This window comes from Dermacentor variabilis, chromosome 9 (genome assembly GCF_050947875.1).
Source record: "Dermacentor variabilis isolate Ectoservices chromosome 9, ASM5094787v1, whole genome shotgun sequence".
NCBI classification, from domain to species: Eukaryota; Metazoa; Arthropoda; class Arachnida; order Ixodida; family Ixodidae; genus Dermacentor; species Dermacentor variabilis.
This window is the reverse complement of record NC_134576.1, coordinates 144158761-144177682: the sequence shown is the minus strand read 5'-3', so window position 1 is coordinate 144177682 and position 18922 is coordinate 144158761. Positions and strand designations below refer to the sequence as shown.

Sequence of the window (18922 nt, the reverse complement as noted above, 5' to 3'; positions counted from 1 at the left end):
GACTTCCTATCCTCCAACCTTTTTAAGAGCGCAGCACGCTACTCGATTGTTTATGTTGTGACCTTTCAACGCCAGCTGTTGCGCGGACCAAAGAAAATTTGCCGGGCTCCGCCGCGCACTCGTCGCGCGGGGTGGTGCTGAGGTACGGGAGAGTTGGCGTATGGCCAAGATATTTGCCAGTCGACAAACAAGTCGACTACGGTGGGTGAACGGCGGACGCGCTGTGAGGAATACAATGGCAATCAGAGCGGTGCTTCTGCTATTCTGCGTCGCATTGGTTCGGCTGGCCTCTACAGTGTACGTCACAAGCCCTCACGACGATATTGGTGCGTACATGTCTCCGAAAGACGTCTCGTTTGGTGTCCGTCATTAACCCGGACCCGGACCGGTACCAACTAAACGATCGCTGCTTTTCATCGCCCAAAGTAGCAGTAAGCAATGCGTTGGAAGGTCAAAGGGTGATTTAGCAGCTTTAGCGCACTTGTAATAATCCTTTGTACCGTTCTAACTGAACGTTGACCAGTATCGCGTAATATATGTAGCCTTCCCCTATGCCAGGTAGAAAGAAATCGGACAGGAGATGCGTAAACGGAAACTTAATACGTGCGCGCCGTGCGCAGTGTCGTTCATCATTGCCACTAGTGTTTCAGGCGCTCACTCGCTCGCTTGGTAAAGTCCGAGGTCAAATAGCGTGACTGTAATAAAAAGTACCCAAGATCGCGCTTGGCATGAGTAATCGCGTGGGGATTGCAACCTCATGTATAAAAATTCCATGCTGTCTAAAGTAGTGTGCGACAGAGTTCTTAAAACGCACAAACCTGAGCTTAGTGAGGCTACTTGCGAAACACGAGACCACGGATAGATACACGTCTGTTTTTCCGCCTTTGTATTCGTTTAATGCCCTTGTGGCGTTTAGTACGCTGAAAGAGGACGTCGAAGTCGTCAGTGCCAATAGGCACTAAAAATCGAGTGCTTGCAAAGGATAAAGCTCGGATGGATGAGAGAACACCTGCTGCACTTCTTTTTTCGCAGCTGAAGTAGAGCTGGTAGTAAAGCCGTAGAATAAAGGTAGAGCTCTGTTATTACACTGCTAGTGACTTCGAGCCAGTGACGTGCAGAGCTAGCCAGATTTTGTGTGAAGCTTTTGGCTCCTTCATTCTTAGAGTGAAATAGCAACCTAAAATTGCGTGCAACCATTTGAATTTCATGTACTCATCTAGGTGCCACACCCTTCCACAGCAGAATGAATATTTTTTATTTAAACAAAATACGTCTAAAGGCCCTCACGGCTGAGGGTATTACATGGAGGGGGGGGGGAGGTACAGGCAATTGATAAAAAATAGAATACACTGCAAATTCGTTGAAAAAAGACTTAAGCACGCATCATGTGACATTAGAATACAAATATCAAATACTGTTAATTCTGACAAGCACAAAGGAAAACAAAAGAAGCAATAACATGAACAGGGCAGTAGTAAAAAATTACACCTTCTTCCAGACAACACCATAAAATGAAATGAAACAAGATCTACATTATTAGAAATACAAAGTAAAAAGAAACAGCTCAAACATGAGATCATAATGTATGCATCATGTTAAGCAGTACTTAAGGCAGACAACAGTTTGCAAAACTTATTTGGATCAGTGGCAGTAGCAACACGTGGAGGCAGAGCATACCAGTCAGTTATGGTGTGTAGTTAAATGTACATGACAAGTGCTGAACTTTAAAATGAATGGTCGCGTTGGTTAAAGATGAAAGAAGGCAAACGAAAAAAAGTCATTATGAAGTGTTGAGTGACGATACAGCTTATGAAAAAGTGATAAATGTGCAGCTTTTCGGTGGTGACATAGTTCTTGCAGGCCTGCACATTTCTTTAATGCTGTGATGCTGGTATGACATGAGTAATCAGAGTAAATAAAATGAACTGCATGGTTCTGCAATGATTCAATGTTATTTATTAAATATGCTTGATAAGGGTCTCAAATAGCTGAAGCATATTCAATGTTGTAGCAATGTTGTACGAATGCAGTGATTTGGTGACCAGTTGGTCTAGCATATATAAACATATTACATGTAGGGTACGTTGCAGGTGGAGTATCGGAGCACTATACATGGCATCCACCACCATGCAGTTGGCGATATTTTTATTTTTGTTTGTTTAAAGTGTATTTGTAGCAGCAAAAGAAAAGCAAGCATACATATTCAACAATACATTAGGAGGTTCCTGTGTAGAAATGTCTGGGGAACTTCCTGTTTCACAATGCATACAAGACACTTGAGGTGAGTGAGTGAGTGAGTGAGTGAAACAACTTTATTTGGTCCACAATAGACGCGAGCAAACTCGACGTCACCTGGCTAGGGCCCACTCGGGGACCATGAGGTGAAACCTGACGGCCCTCTCGCGAGCCCTCTGGGCTGAGTAGGATATGTGTTTCCCCATTTAGACAAACAGGATGTTAAATGACTACTTATATAAGCATTATATAACCAAGAAAGAATATGTGGCGCAAGGTATGCACATGTTCCGATGAGAATGTGAATACCAAATGACACTTTGTGCAGTATTGACATGACAGTGGTTTATTAAGTGTTTGTTACGGGTAACACAAAGAAATTTCATTTTCCAGATATTGGTTGTCTATAATTATTCAGAGAAACTATTATGGGATTTTTTATTTGTTTTGGTGGATTATGGAACATTACAAACATTGCTTTAACAGGATTTATACATAGTTTGTTTAGGGTACACTACATGCGGACGTTGTAGAGGTCAGTTTTCTTTTTTTAGTTCAGTTCGGTTTATGTCTATTTATGATTACAAATGTTGCTGTAAATCACCTGGGCCCTTAGCAATTGAGTGTAGCTTGCAGAGTGGTTAGTGTATTCTGAGGTGAGCATGATGTGGTATCGTCGGCATATAATAGGCATGGTTAGAAAGATAAGTTGTTCATACGAGGGCCCTACTTATCAAGTGCCATTGCAAGCCATCCAAAAGACAAAGGCTTTTTCTATATTCTTGTCTTTCATTAGCCAGTGGTGGTGACAAGGGATTAGACAAGTTTTCTACTTTACATAGTGCTGCTGCAAGCCATCTATGGGATGTTTCTTTATATCCTGGTATTTCAGTATTTTCAGCTGGTGTTAAATGTCGATTAGATTAGGTTAGGGTTCTGCATGCCACAGTACCAAGGCAGGGACAGGAGTTTTCCTCAGCAATCTTGTGGGCAGTGGCATTCCCTGTGATGAAAATTTGCTGCTTATACTGGGCATTTGCTTTAGCAGTATTGTGGTGGGCCATGCTTTAAACTATGACTGGAGTTTCTGTGCTATATATGAAGCGAAAAAAACTTGTGCACTAAAGATAAGAGGGCTAAAGGTAGTTGCAAATCATGTTACACCTTTTAGCTGCGAAGAACATATATAGCTGCGAAGAACAGTATATGTTTAGTTAATTATTTGAAGTGGTACTGTGGTCTTATTAAAATATCATCCAGGTGTGCAGCTATGCAACAGATAAGCAACACTCACAAGGAAATGCCTTGGTTATAGTAAAGCACAGCTAACCATGTAAGAAGAAAGAAAAAAAACAACAAATGTTGAATGATTGGGAGAAGGCAATAACCACGTCTTACCTTCATATGAAATGCATTAGAAAATGTCAAAGGTTTGGGAAACAGAACTCAAGTTACATAGCAAAATTAGAAAAATCTGCAGTTAAGCAAATTGACATAGGTTGTAAATTTGAGCTGAGATTCACACACAGAAAAATACTTTTTATTTATATCCTAAAATCTGAATACAGTTCATGACAGTGTAACAAAAAATAAACAAAAAGGCAACAAAATGTGATAAGTCAGAGGCTGAATTTCTGTAACTGAACTTTGTATCGTTACATCATAGCCAGGCATGTAGGCAGGGAACGGGCGGAGCACCCCGGGCATGGGCCCTGGATAGATGGATGGATGTTATAAGTGTCCCCTTTGGAACTGGATGGTGGATTCCACCACCAAGCTCTTGCTATTACGCTGCCTAATGTCCTACCTAGGCTAAAAAAAAACAAGAAAAAAAAACACGATATACTCCCTCAACCAAATTTTTTGACCCCCTATTGTGAACTTTGCTTTTCTATGTGTCCATTTTTTTTCGTTTCCCTACTTTTCTTCCACCAATCTTCCAATCGCCTCTTACTAATCTCTATTGCGGACTTGTTTACTTTTCCCCTGCTTTTGCTGAACCCAAGGGCTTCAAAGAAGCCAGTGATGCCTAAATCGACCGCTGCGCAGATGTCTTCACATTGTAATAAAACATGCTCCATTGTTTCCCAAGCTTTACTGCAGCAAGCGCATGCTTCTTCTTCCTTCTTATATCTCGCTTTATAGGTGCGTGTTGTAAGGCGTCCTGATCTTGCTTCGAAAAGTAATGAGCTTCCCTTTGAGTTATCATAAATTGTTTCTTTCCTGATTTCGCTTTTTCCTCTTAAAGGGACACTAAAGTGAAAAATGATTTCTTCTGCATCAGTAAATTACCTTTCTACAACACCAAAAACACCACTCTTACAACGATAAGACGTTTGGTAAGCCAGAAAAAGCGCAAGAACAAAATACGGGTGGCGACGCCTACTTAAGTTCCCGCACCTGGTGGCTGCGACGTCATGGATTTTTATGGCATCTTCTAGGGCCTACTAATTATATATAACGGTACATATTCACTACATTGTGTTCTAAAGGACCCAAATATTAAACATGGCAAGTTTTCGGAACCTTTACTTAGCCAACGCTGCCCAAATGCGAAAACATACTTTGGAATCCCTGATGTCACGCTGACGTACCGGCACTGGGGTTTCGGCGTGAAATTCAAATACTGATACTTGGACCTTCATTTTCTCATCTAATAATCAAACTATCTTTTTGAACTGACTGCCTGCAGGGTTCTGAAACAATGCTTCATTAGTCTAAACTGATTTATTGTTTCGCTTTAGTGCCCCTTTGAGTAGTTACTCATGGGAGGTTTCTTTTCCATTGCTGCAACCCATAACATTATTTCAGCCTCTCTGACTTTCCACTTGATGTACATTGTTGCTGTGTTGCTCACCCTACAGGCCATATACTTGCTGGTAAGCCTCATAGTTCTTTTTCTCCACTTTGAGTCAATGTTTTTTCTGTACAGATACCTCAACATTCTCCCAGCCCATTCACTTTCTTCCATATTCCTCAGTCATTCTTCATAATCAATTTTAGTGTGAGCTTCCCTCACTTCAATACTAGTCCAGCCCATATCACCCTGCACCGGGTGATATGGTGGAGAAAATGGCCTCAGGAGAAAATGGCCTCATGTTGCGCATGCATTGCGCTACCTGGCTTGCCTCTTTCAACCCATATAATGCCGGTTGTGTTCAAAGGTGAATTGCACTGCAGAGCTCCTCTCTCAGGGCATCCTTGAGCCAAATGTGAAGGTGCATGTGAACACTGCCTCATAAGCTTCGCTGTTTGTAGATTCTAGGGCCTGTTGGATCTGCTGCATTTCCTTCATATTCCTCTTGTGGGGTGGTCAATGATTGCCACTTCATGATCTCTCCTACAAGCAAACTGCACTAATGGACAAGTTTTGACATCTTTATCTTATTGTAGGCTACTTCTGGCACGTAACCGACTTCCATGTAGATAAGGACTACTCCACACGAGGAAGTCGTGACCTGTCATGCCACCGCGATGTCAACCAGACTACCTTGGATGACATTGGGGCATATGGCGACTTCCTGTGTGATGCTCCAAAATTACTGGCTCAGTCAGCGGTTGAGGCTATGGAACGGATACATCCTACAACAGACTTTGTTCTGTGGACAGGGTAAGTATCCTAATGTGGCTTCTTCTTGACATTCCAACTCTCTAGCCAGGAGTATCACCTGTTGAGAGTAAGTCTAAAGAGAAGGACATCTTGCGTCGTGTGCTGAGTGCAACTCATTCGTTAAAGAGATCAATCTTGTGCATCTTTTACCTCTGCACATCTCTTATTGTGATGAGTCATTTCGTCTTGCTAGCTCACCGACATTTCACTTTCACTGATTGTTGTGTCGACCCATGAGATCTACATGATTGTTTATTTGCTTTGAATCTAAGCATCCTCTAATATTATGGCCATCATGTGCATGAAAAACAATACAGAGGGTAGGGGAGAATGCATTTGTTCTAGTAAATGCATAGTCGTTTCTGCCCCTGATGTCACTTACGTTATTCATTTTTACAGAGACAACCTGCCTCACGTGAGTGGCATCACTTGGGCTGACATGTTCAATGAGACACGCTGGATTGGAGACCTCCTTTGGCGCTGGGCACGGCGGCACCGTTCGTTTGTCGTGCCCACCTTGGGGAACCATGATTGGGTTCCAGCAAATGCTATGGAATCTAAGAATGCTACCCTCTATAGAGGCTTTCTCAACCATGCTGGTTTCAACCAGTTGCTCCCAGAGGATGCCTGGGCCACATTTGAACAGGGTAAGGCTTTTTGCTTCATTACTTATTTCTGCTCTACTTAAGTGGCGCGCTGTTTGTATTGACCAAAGCTGACTGATTTGTCTAGCTTGGTGGTTTGTTTTCATGATAGTACCACATGTATTTGTGTGTAACGATCCTTCTGCTTTTGGTGCATTGTTTTACTCGTCTTGCTGCCACTTCTGTGCAAGGTAGTTTTTTTTCGTTGTGAGGTTAGCTCTGTTTGTGGTTCATGGGTGGTGCAGGTGCCCAGAACATATGTACATATTTGTGCATTGGAGAACTCCTCTAACGGAATGTACTTATGAGTTACTTTTCCAGGTGTTCTGGCATCATTTTCCTGCTAGTCTTTATATCTTTAGCTATGCATGAACAAAAATTTGCTTCCTTTATACAATACCGTGTCTGGCCCTACATCTTTAGTAGTATAGCAGTTTTTATTTTTCATTTAGTAGTTGAACACTGAGTGAACCAATACACAATGAAATTTTAGATTTACTTTATGATAGTACATTTTGGAAGAATACCTCGAGAAAAACGTACTAACCGGGAAGACGTACGATCTGAAGTTACTAAAATAACTGACAGACTAAACTATTGTTGACACCTAGGTAATGCGAAGCGTCGCGCGTATAGTTGCGGCACGAGACGAGACGCCGGCGCGCGTCGAGCTCTGTTGCTCCGGCGGCCCGAGACTCGTTTTGTTGTTAAATCGAGCTGGTGGGCGACGCCGAATGCCGCCGAAGCGAAACGTGATGCCCACATCGCACCGCCTGCATCAGGGAATGGCGGCGCGTTTGAATTAATTATTGTCTACTAAAAGCGTGCAGTACGCTACCAATGGCTCTATGCACCACCATGCGCTGCAAAACAGATAGGTTAATATTCTTATGGCAATATGTTTGGTGGCGACAGCTGTGAATGCGGCGTGCGACGACCCGGGCGGAGATTCGCTTGTACTTACCAGAATAAGAAACTGTGCGCACCATCGTTTTCGCATGAAAGGGGCGGCTATATACTAGCTGTTCACGATCGCGCGCGCCTCGCGCCTTCTCTTGTTTACGTGGGATCTAGCGGCCGGAAAATGTATACGATCGCAGTCTTCAGCAAGGAACGGCGGCGTTATTTCGGTTATCGCATGGTACAAGCGTGCGCTGCGCTTTCAACGGCACTACGCGCTGTGAAAGTGATAGGTGAAGATGCTTATCGCAATAAGATTGGCGGTAATAGCTGTGAATGCCGCGTGCGACGACCCCGGAGAAGCTTTGCTAGTACCGAAATGAGAAACTAAGTGCGCGCCGGCGTTTTCACGTGAGAAGGCCGGGCGAGTATTGTGGTGAAGCTGCCGCGGCGGGCAGCTATTCTCGACACGGGATCTAGCTGCTGGAAAACGTATGATAAGGTCGCAGTTTGGCGACGTGCTGAACGTTGGTGCCGAAAAATCGTTTTTTTCCGGGAACGTATGAACCGGTAAAAGTGAGCGCAGCTCTATTGGGTCATTTTTTGTTTGTTCTCAATTGTGAACGTTGGCGCTGGGAAAACGTACGTAACGGGAATGTGTCAACTAGGTACTGCTTTATGTGATAGTTAAGTCAGTGTTCAACATATTGACTTATAGCTGTATTTGCTTATCAAAGGTGTCTTTTTCTTTTTAACCAGCGGCTGTAACTTAGTGGCTGTGGTGTTGCACTGCTGAGCATTGCATTGTCATAGGCTCAATCCCGGCTGCAATGAATTCGATGGGGCCAAAAGGCAAAAAAGTGAGGAGCCATTCCACTCTGTGAAAGTGGATGACCAGCGAAGCTGTAGCACATCACACAGGGTGTAAGAGTTGAGGATGACATCAGGATGAAGACTTGGAGGTTTATTTACATTATTTGCAGTGAGACGACCAAGAAATTAACAGTCATACAGTCATTACGGGCCGGCAGCAATTCGGACGCTGCGGCCCGTGGCAAGAAGCTCGAAAGAGATGAATCAAGGAATGCTCTCGGTTTGTGTCTTTTTAAGCCCTTCGGTGTCTCGAAGACACGTCACGTTCGGCCAATGGGAGAGCCCGCTCAGGTGACGCCATTTTCGGCCAATCGGCGAGCCTGCTCAGGTGTCGTCATTTTCGGCCAATGGTAGGTGCCTGTGCGATGGTGTCACACCCGGCGAAGAGAGTCGCTGCTTGGTCCCCAATTGTCCGAGGGATTACTTCTCCCTGCAGTCTTGCCTTGCTGACTTGCAATGCGCCGTCACAATAGGCGGGTGGAGGCGACGCTAATAGGTTTTCACGGTGCATTACACCCGTCTTGCCTCTTGGACCCAAGTTACCTGGAACAGTGCCAGGCTCTCGCTTCACTTTCGGGAAGAGTCAAGCAGTGAATAGCTCCACCTGCGGCACACGAGGTGGGGGACGCCAACTCGTTTGCACGTGCCGCGCCTCAGGAATGTGGTATCCGTGCTTCTGCGCTCCTTAATTAGCTGTGGCATGATTCGATGTGGTCTGGTGAACTCGAAGGAGGCTCAGGAAACGGTCTCGTATCTAACAGCTCGTCCTCGCCCCGGAAGTTCAGAATGGCCGGTGAAATCAATTCGCTGGCCATGAGGAACGCTGAAAGAACCTGCAGGGTACTGGTGTCGAGCCTCGTTTGACGAACTTCGGGATCCTGGGCCCTGGAGAACATATGTCAAACAAACAAAACAACACAGCACTGCACCACATGTAAGCGCAGGCTCTTCACCCCTGACTCGCCAGGCTATTACTGAGTCAAAATGAACCCTGACCTTTTATTTCCCCAATTTTGACAAAGCAGTTCCAACCACCTTTCCACACCGCTATCCATTTCTCCCCGAATGCCGACAAGACCAGAGTGTCATTGTTGTAGCAAAACAATGGGTCGTTGCCGTTGCAAACAAACAATGAAAACAGCCGAACATAACTTAAGTGGCCTAGCTACACGAACAGCATGTTTCCAACCTATCGCAGTGGCGTACTTATCGCACGTACTGTTGCCACTGAACCGTGTGGCTATCTTCACAAGTACGTGATCACAAGCGTGCTAGCCTTGTGTTCACTAATCAGAACGCGTACTTGTGTTGTAGGCAAACTTTTCATTACGCCTACTCACGTGTCTTCCTCTAGTCCATACAGGACACGTACCTTAAACTAACAACTACACTTGCGTAACTTACGCACTGCGCAGAGCCCTTAAAAATATGTGTCTGCTAATAACTAGTTCTACGCACGCTCACTAAAGAAGACAGAGTACGGCTGCCCTCAACACACACGAGCAACCCAGTCATAAATCTGCTTCCTTACGTCCACACAGGACACGCACTAATGGAACTAAGAACGCTTCTCAGTGCAAATGGTGCACTTACTGAAAACCTACGTGGTTAACCTTAGAAAATAAAAAAACGCTTATAAAGAAAAGAAGGTTAACTAAAACACACGCACGCTATGATAGGCTTCTCACCGATAACCTTGACACTCAGGTTACTCACACACAAAAAAAGAAAGCCTATCTACTCATTAATGAACACCTCGCGATACTGCATGTTTACAAAAAAATGCGTCTTTCAAATCTCGAGCTTCTAAAACCAAAAACGCAAACAAAGCTCATACTTTTACATATTGAAAGAAAATTAAATCGCGAAAATTATCCGAGTGCTCCAAAATAAAACAAAACAACATGCTTTACTTCCACGGAAGCTCTCTTGGCCTCCTGTTCCAAATGCTTATGTCTGACTCATACTTTGAGCCGTACCCGAGGTGGTCGCGGTCCGAAAGCTACTCTGGCTACCGAGGAACAACAAAAGGGCTGACTCACTATCAGCTCCCCCAAGATGTTACAGTCCCCTGCCAATTTGCGTCCTGGCGCCCCGCCTTCACCACGACCTCGATTGACCGCGTCGCTACTCCCCACCTGGTCTCGTCTTGCCACCTTGCGCTTCTTTGTACTACACGCTGAGCTTCGAAAAGAACGACAGAACGATGAGGAATTTAACTGCCCCGTGCCCTTTGTCCGCGTCCGTGCAGAACATGCTTCTTGGTCTTTTTTTGACTGGTGGCTTGAACATGCTTGATGCGTCAACTTCGTCAGTAACGACCGCACCTTTCTTTTTTCCGCGCCCTGCCTTTTCGTGCCTGTCGCCGTCTTTGGCTTCGCTACATTAGCCACCGCATTCCGATCTTTACGGCGCTTCTTTCTGAGGCGCTTTCTCTTTGAATTCTCTTTCATGTCGTCTTCTGGTGCCTCGTGCTGGCCGTTACACATCTCATTGGCCCGGATCGGTCTCTTACCCACACAGTCTGATTGATTTTCGTTTAAATCAACACTCTCTCTGCCTCGACTGGCGGACAGCTCAACCGACTCTTGAACAATGCAGCAGGCTTTACTCGAGTTATGCAACTCGCACTCTTGCGAACTGCCCTCTACTGCATTGCCCAGCTCACGCTGTGCATCGGCACACAGCCCGTCGGTATCGATCGCTGTCTCACGCGCACAGTCCGAATGATTAATAACTGAATCATCCCTATCTAGGCTACCTAGACTGGCGGAGAGCTGCACCGATCCCTGAACAATGCAGTTGTATTCTCTTGAGCTACGGAGCTCGCAATCCTGAGAATTACCCTCAACTGCATCGTCCAGCTGGCACTTCACTTCGGCACGCAGATCTGACTCGACAGGGGTGCTCGCGTCTGTCGGGTCAGCAGTACTCTGTACTTTGCTAACTACCTCGCTAATGTTACATGCGACGCACACGCGTGGTGACTGTGCCAGTTCATTCACAGCTGGCCTAGCTGTCTCTACAGTCCTCTGTTGGCACAGCACCTTGTCGCTTTCACTACGGCCTTTAACGGCCTCTGTTGCCACTACGGCATCATTAGCAGCTAGCCTTTTCCCTTCAGCTATGAAGGTGCCACTAATCTCACAGGCAATACTTCTTTCGTCGGCTTTTGGCGAAAATCTGCTAGACACTTCCTCATTCTTGTGCTCTGTACTGCCTACAGAATTTTCAGACAGCCGTTGTATCTGTGACTTTAACTGCTCACAATATTGTATCTCTTTTCTCAATGCTGCCTTCTCTCTCTCGTACTTTTGCTCACGCTCACGTTGATACTCACGTTCACGTTCATTCTCGCGTTCTTGACGCTTACGCTCAATCTTACGTTCATGACGTTCACGCTCCCATGGTTCTTGTATCACCTCCCAAGCAATTTGAATGCTTTTATCATCATTGCCACTATCTTTAATCGCCTTTATGATAGCTGGCTTTTCCATCTGTTTGTCCGCCTCAACTCCCAAATCGTTGCACACCAACAACAAGTCTAACTTCGTCAACCTTCTAAGATCCATGGGAGCTGCCCCGACTAGTGGTTAGAACTGTTTTCCTTAATTAATTTGTGCAAACATACAATGCAACAAATTCCCGATTCCTAGAACTATCAAAATGAACACACAACATTTGAGTCTGGCGAATCAAAAGCAAAAAAACCACGCGCTCACTTACGGTTGCAGCACGCTGCCATCTGGTTCATTGGTCCGCTGTTCCTGGTTCCTCAGGACTCCCTGGGTCGAAGGCTCGCTCTTCTTCGCTACTTCCAGTTCCTCAGGACTACTTTGGATGAAGGCTCTCTCTTCTTCGCGGTTCCAAGTTTCTTAGGACCTCTTTTGACGAAGGCTCTCTCTTCTTCGCTCTTCCCGGTTCCTCGCGACTCCTTTGGACGAAGGCTCTTTTTCGCTGTTCCGGGTTCCTCAGGATTTCTCTCGACGAAGGTTGATCCGTAGCGCTGCCACCAGTTGTTGCATTTGGAGGCGATCCCACCGCTGGCAACCAGTTGTAAGAGTTGAGGAGGACATCGGGATGAAAAACTTGGGAGGGTTTATTTACATTATTTACAGTGAGACGACCAAGAAATTAACAGTCATACAGTCATTACGACTGTATGACTGTATGACTGACGAGTTGCCGGCAGCAACTCGGACGCTGCGGCCCGTGGCAAGAAGCTCAAAAGAGATGAATCAAGGAATGCTCTCGGTCTGTGTCTTTTTAAGCCCTTCGGTGTCTTGAAGACACGTCACGTTCGGCCAGTGGGAGAGCCCGCTCAGGTGACGCCATTTTCGGCCAATCGGCGAGCCCGCTCAGGTGTCGTCATTTTCGGCCAGTGGTAGGTGCCTGTGCGATGGTGTCACACCCGGCGAAGAGAGTCGCTGCTTGGTCCCCAATTGTCCGAGGGCATACTTCTCCCTGCGGTCTTGCCTTGCTGACTTGCAATGCGCCGTCACAATAGGCGGGTGGGGGCGACGCTACCAGGTTTTCACGGTGCATTACACCCGACTTGCCTCTTGGACCCAAGTTGCCTGGAACAGTGCCAGGCTCTCGCTTCATTTTCGGGAAGAGTCAAGCAGTGAATAGCTCCACCTGCGGCACACGAGGTGGGGGATGCCAACTCGTTTGCACGTGCCGCGCCTTGGGAATGTGGTATCCGTGCTTCTGCGCTCCTTAATTAGCTGTGGCGCGATTCGATGTGGTCTGGTGAACTCGAAGGAGGCTCAGGAAACGGTCCCGTATCTAACAAGGGTTAGACAAGGGTAAATGTATTTATTTTCATTATTTGGTAATGGCAGTGACAATAGCTTTGTGATTACTGTCATATACACCGATTGGTTTGATTACAACCTTAGACAGAATCTTAGTCAGAGTTAATTTTATATACAGCTGTTCAGTAGTTGAGTGACTTGGATTGGTGTGGCACTCCAAACCAAACTTTTCTAGCACAAACTGAGTGAACCATTTCTTGTCTGGTTTTCAAATGTCCACATTGAAGTCTCAAACACAGGGGTAGTGTCATCGTGGCTAACCCATGAAAAGTGCGTGGATATCACACTTGGGTGTGCCTGGATATATAGGCACAATGGATATCACAATTTCATATTTCATTTGTATGGCACAGATATCCATCCCCACAGCCGCTGAAATTGCCCTCTTGTGTAGTCAAGAAGAAAAATGTGCATACATTTTGTAGCTATGAACCTCACAGGGCTATGAGCCGTTGTGTTTTTTGCTTATGGGGGTATGAGCCGTGGCTTCTGGGGGTAGGAGCCATTGATAAAGACAGTGTTCGACATGCTGTTCTCTGTGTTGTATGCGTGATTAGAAAGAATGTAAGCACTGTTTGCTTCACTTTGCTGAGTGCTTGTAGGCTCTGCCTTACATGAGCCATAGCATTTTTTGCTTCCTTATAGGGGTATGAGTGCTTATGGGGGTATTAGCCATTGATGATGATAGTTTTTGCTGATGCACAGGAAAAATACACTGAACCCTAGCCATATACAGTTTCGCTGTAAAATGCTCATTTATACTTAGATTTAGGTGCACATTAAAGAACTCCAGCTGGTCAAAGTTAGTGTTTTAGTTGAGCATCTTTATGGTACGATCCGCCCCGATCTGCCCCGCTAAGTCACAGCGGAGAAGCGGGCGATTTTCACGTTTTAGTTATACGTTTAGCACAGCGGAGCAGACCTTTCGTAGTTGCAGCTCCCCCTGGCTAAATTCAGGGTAATGAAAGAAAATAGAAACACCTATTGATCACTCTTATGCACTAAAATGTATATATGTGTATATATAACTTATTTCTCCATGAAGTATCTAGACGTGCATTTGTAATGCGTTACCAGTCCATTTTATTCAATGGAAAATAAAGCGTCATCTTGGGGAACGCCATGTTATAGCCAGCGCGCTTGCTTTCAGCATCCAATCCAATCCTTTCTGGCGCCAACGCTAGCCAAACCGCTGCGCAGCACGCTCCACTCAGGCAGCTTCTAAGCGGACCATGTTCCTCGCTCTGCTAGCCCGCTTACAGCTAAGTGGATGGCGCATGCGCATTCACGCTTCCGCTCCCCTTAGCTGCTTAGTGGAGTGTAAACACGCTCAACTAAAACACTCTATTAATCCAGTGTCTCCCACTGTGGCATGCCTCATACTCACATGATGGTTTTGGCATGTAAAACTTCAGAATCTAATTTTAATTAATAAACTTTTTATCAGACATACTAGGAACCTCGCTCATTCAAAATATTCAGAATTACATGAAAGCTTCTCAAATTATTATTATCTTAAGTTAAGGCTGTACAAAAGCAAACGCGATATTGCTTGCTTCATGGGAACATAATTCCGCATGTGGTAACTGTCACAAAAGTGTGCATGTCCTTTGTACAGGTGGCTACTATAGTCGGCAGCTGTCCAAGGGCATTCGGCTGGTGTGCCTAAACTCGGTTCTGTGGTACTCTTCGAACAAGGGCGAGCAACCGGGACCCAGTGACCCTCAAATGGCCTGGCTGCGAGACCAGCTGCATGACGCCCAACACCAGGGAGAGAAGGTGTTATTAAGGGCTTTCACAAATGAGGGGGCTGGTTTCACTGCTCTTGTCACATATGCATGCATTTTTACCTAGTCTCACATTTCCCATAGATCTCATCACATTATTGCTATGCTTACTAGATAGGAGAAACGTATCTGTGAGAATAATTTTTTTTATGGACAGATGAATGAGAGCACAAAAGGCACTATTGCCTGTGAAGGACCACCTCATTTTTCAAGACTAGTTTTTGAGGCCTCTTCATATTAGTGTAAAGTACAGTCGACTCTCGTTACAACTGATCTTGATAATCCGACAAAGAACATCCGTTTCATCCGAAGCCGTAATATCCAAAACGCCCCGTAACTTTCATTGCAATGTCTAACAGCTTTATTGCAGAGTGATTGACCAACATCCAAAGTAGAAAACAAACAAAAAAGTAGCAGTTTCACCCGAAAGGCGAAGCATCGATTGCGATAGCAAATTAAGCAAGATAAGCGTCGCAGCTGCAGCGAGCGAATTGACCTTCATTTTGTCTCTCGCTTCAACTTACACTAAACGTCGAAAGCATGGCGCATACGAAGCTACAGGCACTGGGCTCACTTTGTTCACATCACAGATTGCTTTCAAGGTACAGTGGCCGTAAGCAGCATCTGCCGGAATAGAACACCCTCTCTCTTGCCTTCACCCCGTCCTCGCGCATGAAAGACGGCGTGTTTCCACCCCGCCTTCCTCTCTCATGCCCACTATATCGTGCTGCGATCATCGGCTGGCCCTCACAAGTCAGTTGTCAGCCTGTGTTGACACAGCAATAGTACTTTTTATACGCTCGATATTGAAAAATGTCGCCGCTAATTTCGTCCACTGTAGCCGATAGTCTGTTGTAGGGCGATCCATTAAAAGCGAACTTTGTTGCATTAATAAAATAGGTAGAACAAGCTAAGGCTGAAATATGGTCCGTCATATCCGAAAGTCTGTTGTACATGGGTCCGTCGTAACGAGCGTAGACTGTTTGGCATACGGTGCATCCTCTTTGAAGAGAGCACGAAGTCACCTTGGAAATCTATTCATCTTAGTAGAAGTGCACAGGTATTGTGAACAACTAAAGAATTGTCCTTCAGCTTAACAGAGGATTTTTTTCAGCAGAGTATACAACAGTACATCTTTACTCAAGAAATATTTAGAACCTTGAGTACCAGTTCTTGATTTCAGGACTCAGTGCAGTACTGTCAAATCTCCTGATTTGCACCTCATGGCATCTACTGAGAATGTTCTAGTTATATCAGTGATGAATTTCTAAAAGTTCAATGGAAATGATCGCACTCAGGAAAAATCTATCAGAGTGGCTCATTTTTGTACAAAATTTGTGGCTAAAACAGTTCATTTTCCCTGCTTTTTGCAAATAAAATTGAACGTGCAGACTCTTGGGAGTATTTAGTTCATGGTTCTTCTTCAGCAGAGCAGGCAGCCAGGTGTTAATATTTATATTACTTACAAGAGAAAAAGCACAGACAATAGCAGAGTATTATAGAAAAGAAACACTGACTTGGGTCAATTTACAAAAATTTTGTGCTGTTTTCAGTATGAAGCTCTTTCAGGTAGCGGGAATTCCTTTGACTCAGCAGCAAGCAGATAATGCCTTAGTATTTAAGGAGTAATTGACACAATTTCCTGCTGCCTCTGTCTTGACAGGTGTTCATATCGGGTCACATTGGTCCGGGCTACTTTAGCCGCTCCCTTGTTGGTCAGCCTGCATCCATAGTTTTCTTTGAAGACATCAATGACCGGTACCAGGACCTGATTGCACAGTACAAGGACGTTGTGGCAGGACAGTTCTTTGGCCACCAGCACATGAATGCATTTATCCTCCTTTCAGACAAAAATGGCAAGTGCTTTTGTTACTGTCATATTACCCTTTCTTGATTGCGGTATCCTTTAGTGACCCAATTTTTGACCCTTTAGTGACCTGTGAAGCTGTCAAATGAGACAGTGTCCGGAATCGCCATGCAACCACTGCGCAGGTCTCGGGAGAACATTTTCGGCATCAGTAGGGAGCACAACGGAAGGCGATAAATCCTAGGCCTCCCGGCACCCGCTTGCCGGCATTCCCCAGCGCAGTCTGTGCAGGCACTGTCGGCGCCATTAGACACTTGATGCGATGTTTCCGTATGCCGCGTTAGATCACCGCAACCTCGACGCAACACACAATGCAAACACCACCACGCCGCCACCAGTCGCACAAGCAAAAACGTGGCCTACTCGCGGCATCGTGGATGTAGAAACAACTCAGCTGCTGGATTGTCGTGACATGGCTTACTAAGCTGAGACTGGAACTGCTGTAGCCACTCTTATCGAACCAGGCAGAAACGATGATGCTGAGCGGGGATTTGCAGTAGCGCCACTTCGTGGGGCAGCAAGGAGGCTCCGTTCAAAACAAAAATGGCATTTAGCAAGTCTAACCATGCACTGGTCAGAGTCAGTGAGCGTGCTCTCGATTGAGTTGGCTCAAGGAGTGTCAGAAAAATCAGATGAGGGGTTGCAAGGTGTCCGAACTTTCGGCAGTTGTTATACATTATGGTCTATGGGGAGAATGGCGGTGCCGCGAAGCAGACCGAATAATCGAGCATGTCCAAATTTTCGGAGTCCGGAAAATCATTCGGCAACTGTACAGGTCAACCAAGTACATATTTAATATGCTCAATGAGTAAGAACATTATTTACATGAATAAGTACTTTCTTTTTTTCAAGGAAGAGTGAACGTTTGGCTAGACAAGGAGAATACAAGAAGATGCATGTTGGCTCCGTCATTAAAAGCCATCTGTGAATAGACGTACGCCTCTTACCTTGCTTCTCGTAACAATGTCGTGTGTAACCTTGTAGAATACTTTGTGTTGACACAAGCAGGAATTCATGACTACTGCCTAAGTACAGGTTTTGTAAGGTAGAGACTGTCATGTTGTCAAAAATGTGTGGCCTCATATTTAATTGGTACAACTACTGGGTGGCTAGTAAAAAGGCCTTGTACCTTTTATATTCATTGTCAAAACAACAAGAATTGAGATATAGACGTGAAACTTAACCAACAATTTCTTTAAACTCTGAGGACTACAAAAAATGGTCAAAGTTCAAAAAGCTGAACTTTGCTCTTTTGCCTTGGTGCAGACCTTCAGATGCTTCAAGAATGCATCCACTGTAGAAGGGAGGTATCGGTCGTTGATTTCATCCCACACTTTTGGAAGGACATGCTGCAGGCTATCTGAATTTTTATGGGGAGTAGCACAGGCCCTGCTCTCAAGCCCAGGCAACATAGAAGAGTTGAGTGGATTTACGTTGGGCGAACAACAAGGCCGCCCTTGTGGGCTAATAAGGTTTGGAAACTGTTGGCTGCACTGTTGCTGAAATGCCTTAATGCTGTGGGCAGGCACGGAATCTTGATGGAACATCCACAGATAACCTTCGAAGTGAGACAGATTGTGCCAATCAACAAGACTCCAATGCAGGCCACAACCAATGCTAGGTCTGTCTCCTGATCAGTTTAGACAGATTAAGTATACTTTCAAAACTCTTTTTTCCTTAATAGAAAATAAAGGCCGAACATTACTTTTAAAAATTTTGCTCTGAAACTACAGTGCTGATGTGTCAGTGTGACTTCATGGATTTTTAAAGGGCATTTTTTCATATTTTGGGCTTCGTTGGATCAGTAGAAACTTACTAAACTTGCTAAGGTTTAAACCCCGTTATGCGTTGGTCCACATTTGTGGGTGCTTCTTGTTTTTGCCGGTTCTGTTGTGTAGTGGCCAAGAAAAAGCAGCAGACATTGAGTTTCAGGTGAATTGAGCCCCTGCATGCTCGATGGGGCAAGATTTTATTTACCATGTGCTTTGTACTGCTACAAACGACCAATCTACTGAGGGTATTAACATGTTTGATGGGATGTTCAACGTAGCCCATTCTAGCAGCAATGTAGAAAGAATAATGTTTCTTTGTTCCTAATGTATGCAGTTAATAATAAAATCGCAAATATGCTTCAAACCTGTGATTTATCTTTCTTTTATTCCAGAAATGGAACACAGCTGACTGAGAAA

At 45.0% G+C, this 18922-nt stretch overlaps 1 protein-coding gene across 1 annotated transcript in view; it reads left to right on the top strand.

Moving 5' to 3' along the window:
• The first annotated feature begins 11 nt into the window (after nt 1–11).
• The window catches only part of LOC142557723 (acid sphingomyelinase-like phosphodiesterase 3b), a 32717-nt gene continuing 13806 nt past the window's right edge, over nt 12–18922 (top strand). The window contains exons 1-5 of the mRNA XM_075669769.1: nt 12–326; nt 5629–5845; nt 6245–6492; nt 14698–14858; nt 16530–16722. Coding sequence (XP_075525884.1) covers nt 161–326; nt 5629–5845; nt 6245–6492; nt 14698–14858; nt 16530–16722 — 985 coding nt within the window. The 5' untranslated portion in view covers nt 12–160. The remainder of the gene's footprint in view (nt 327–5628; nt 5846–6244; nt 6493–14697; nt 14859–16529; nt 16723–18922) is intronic.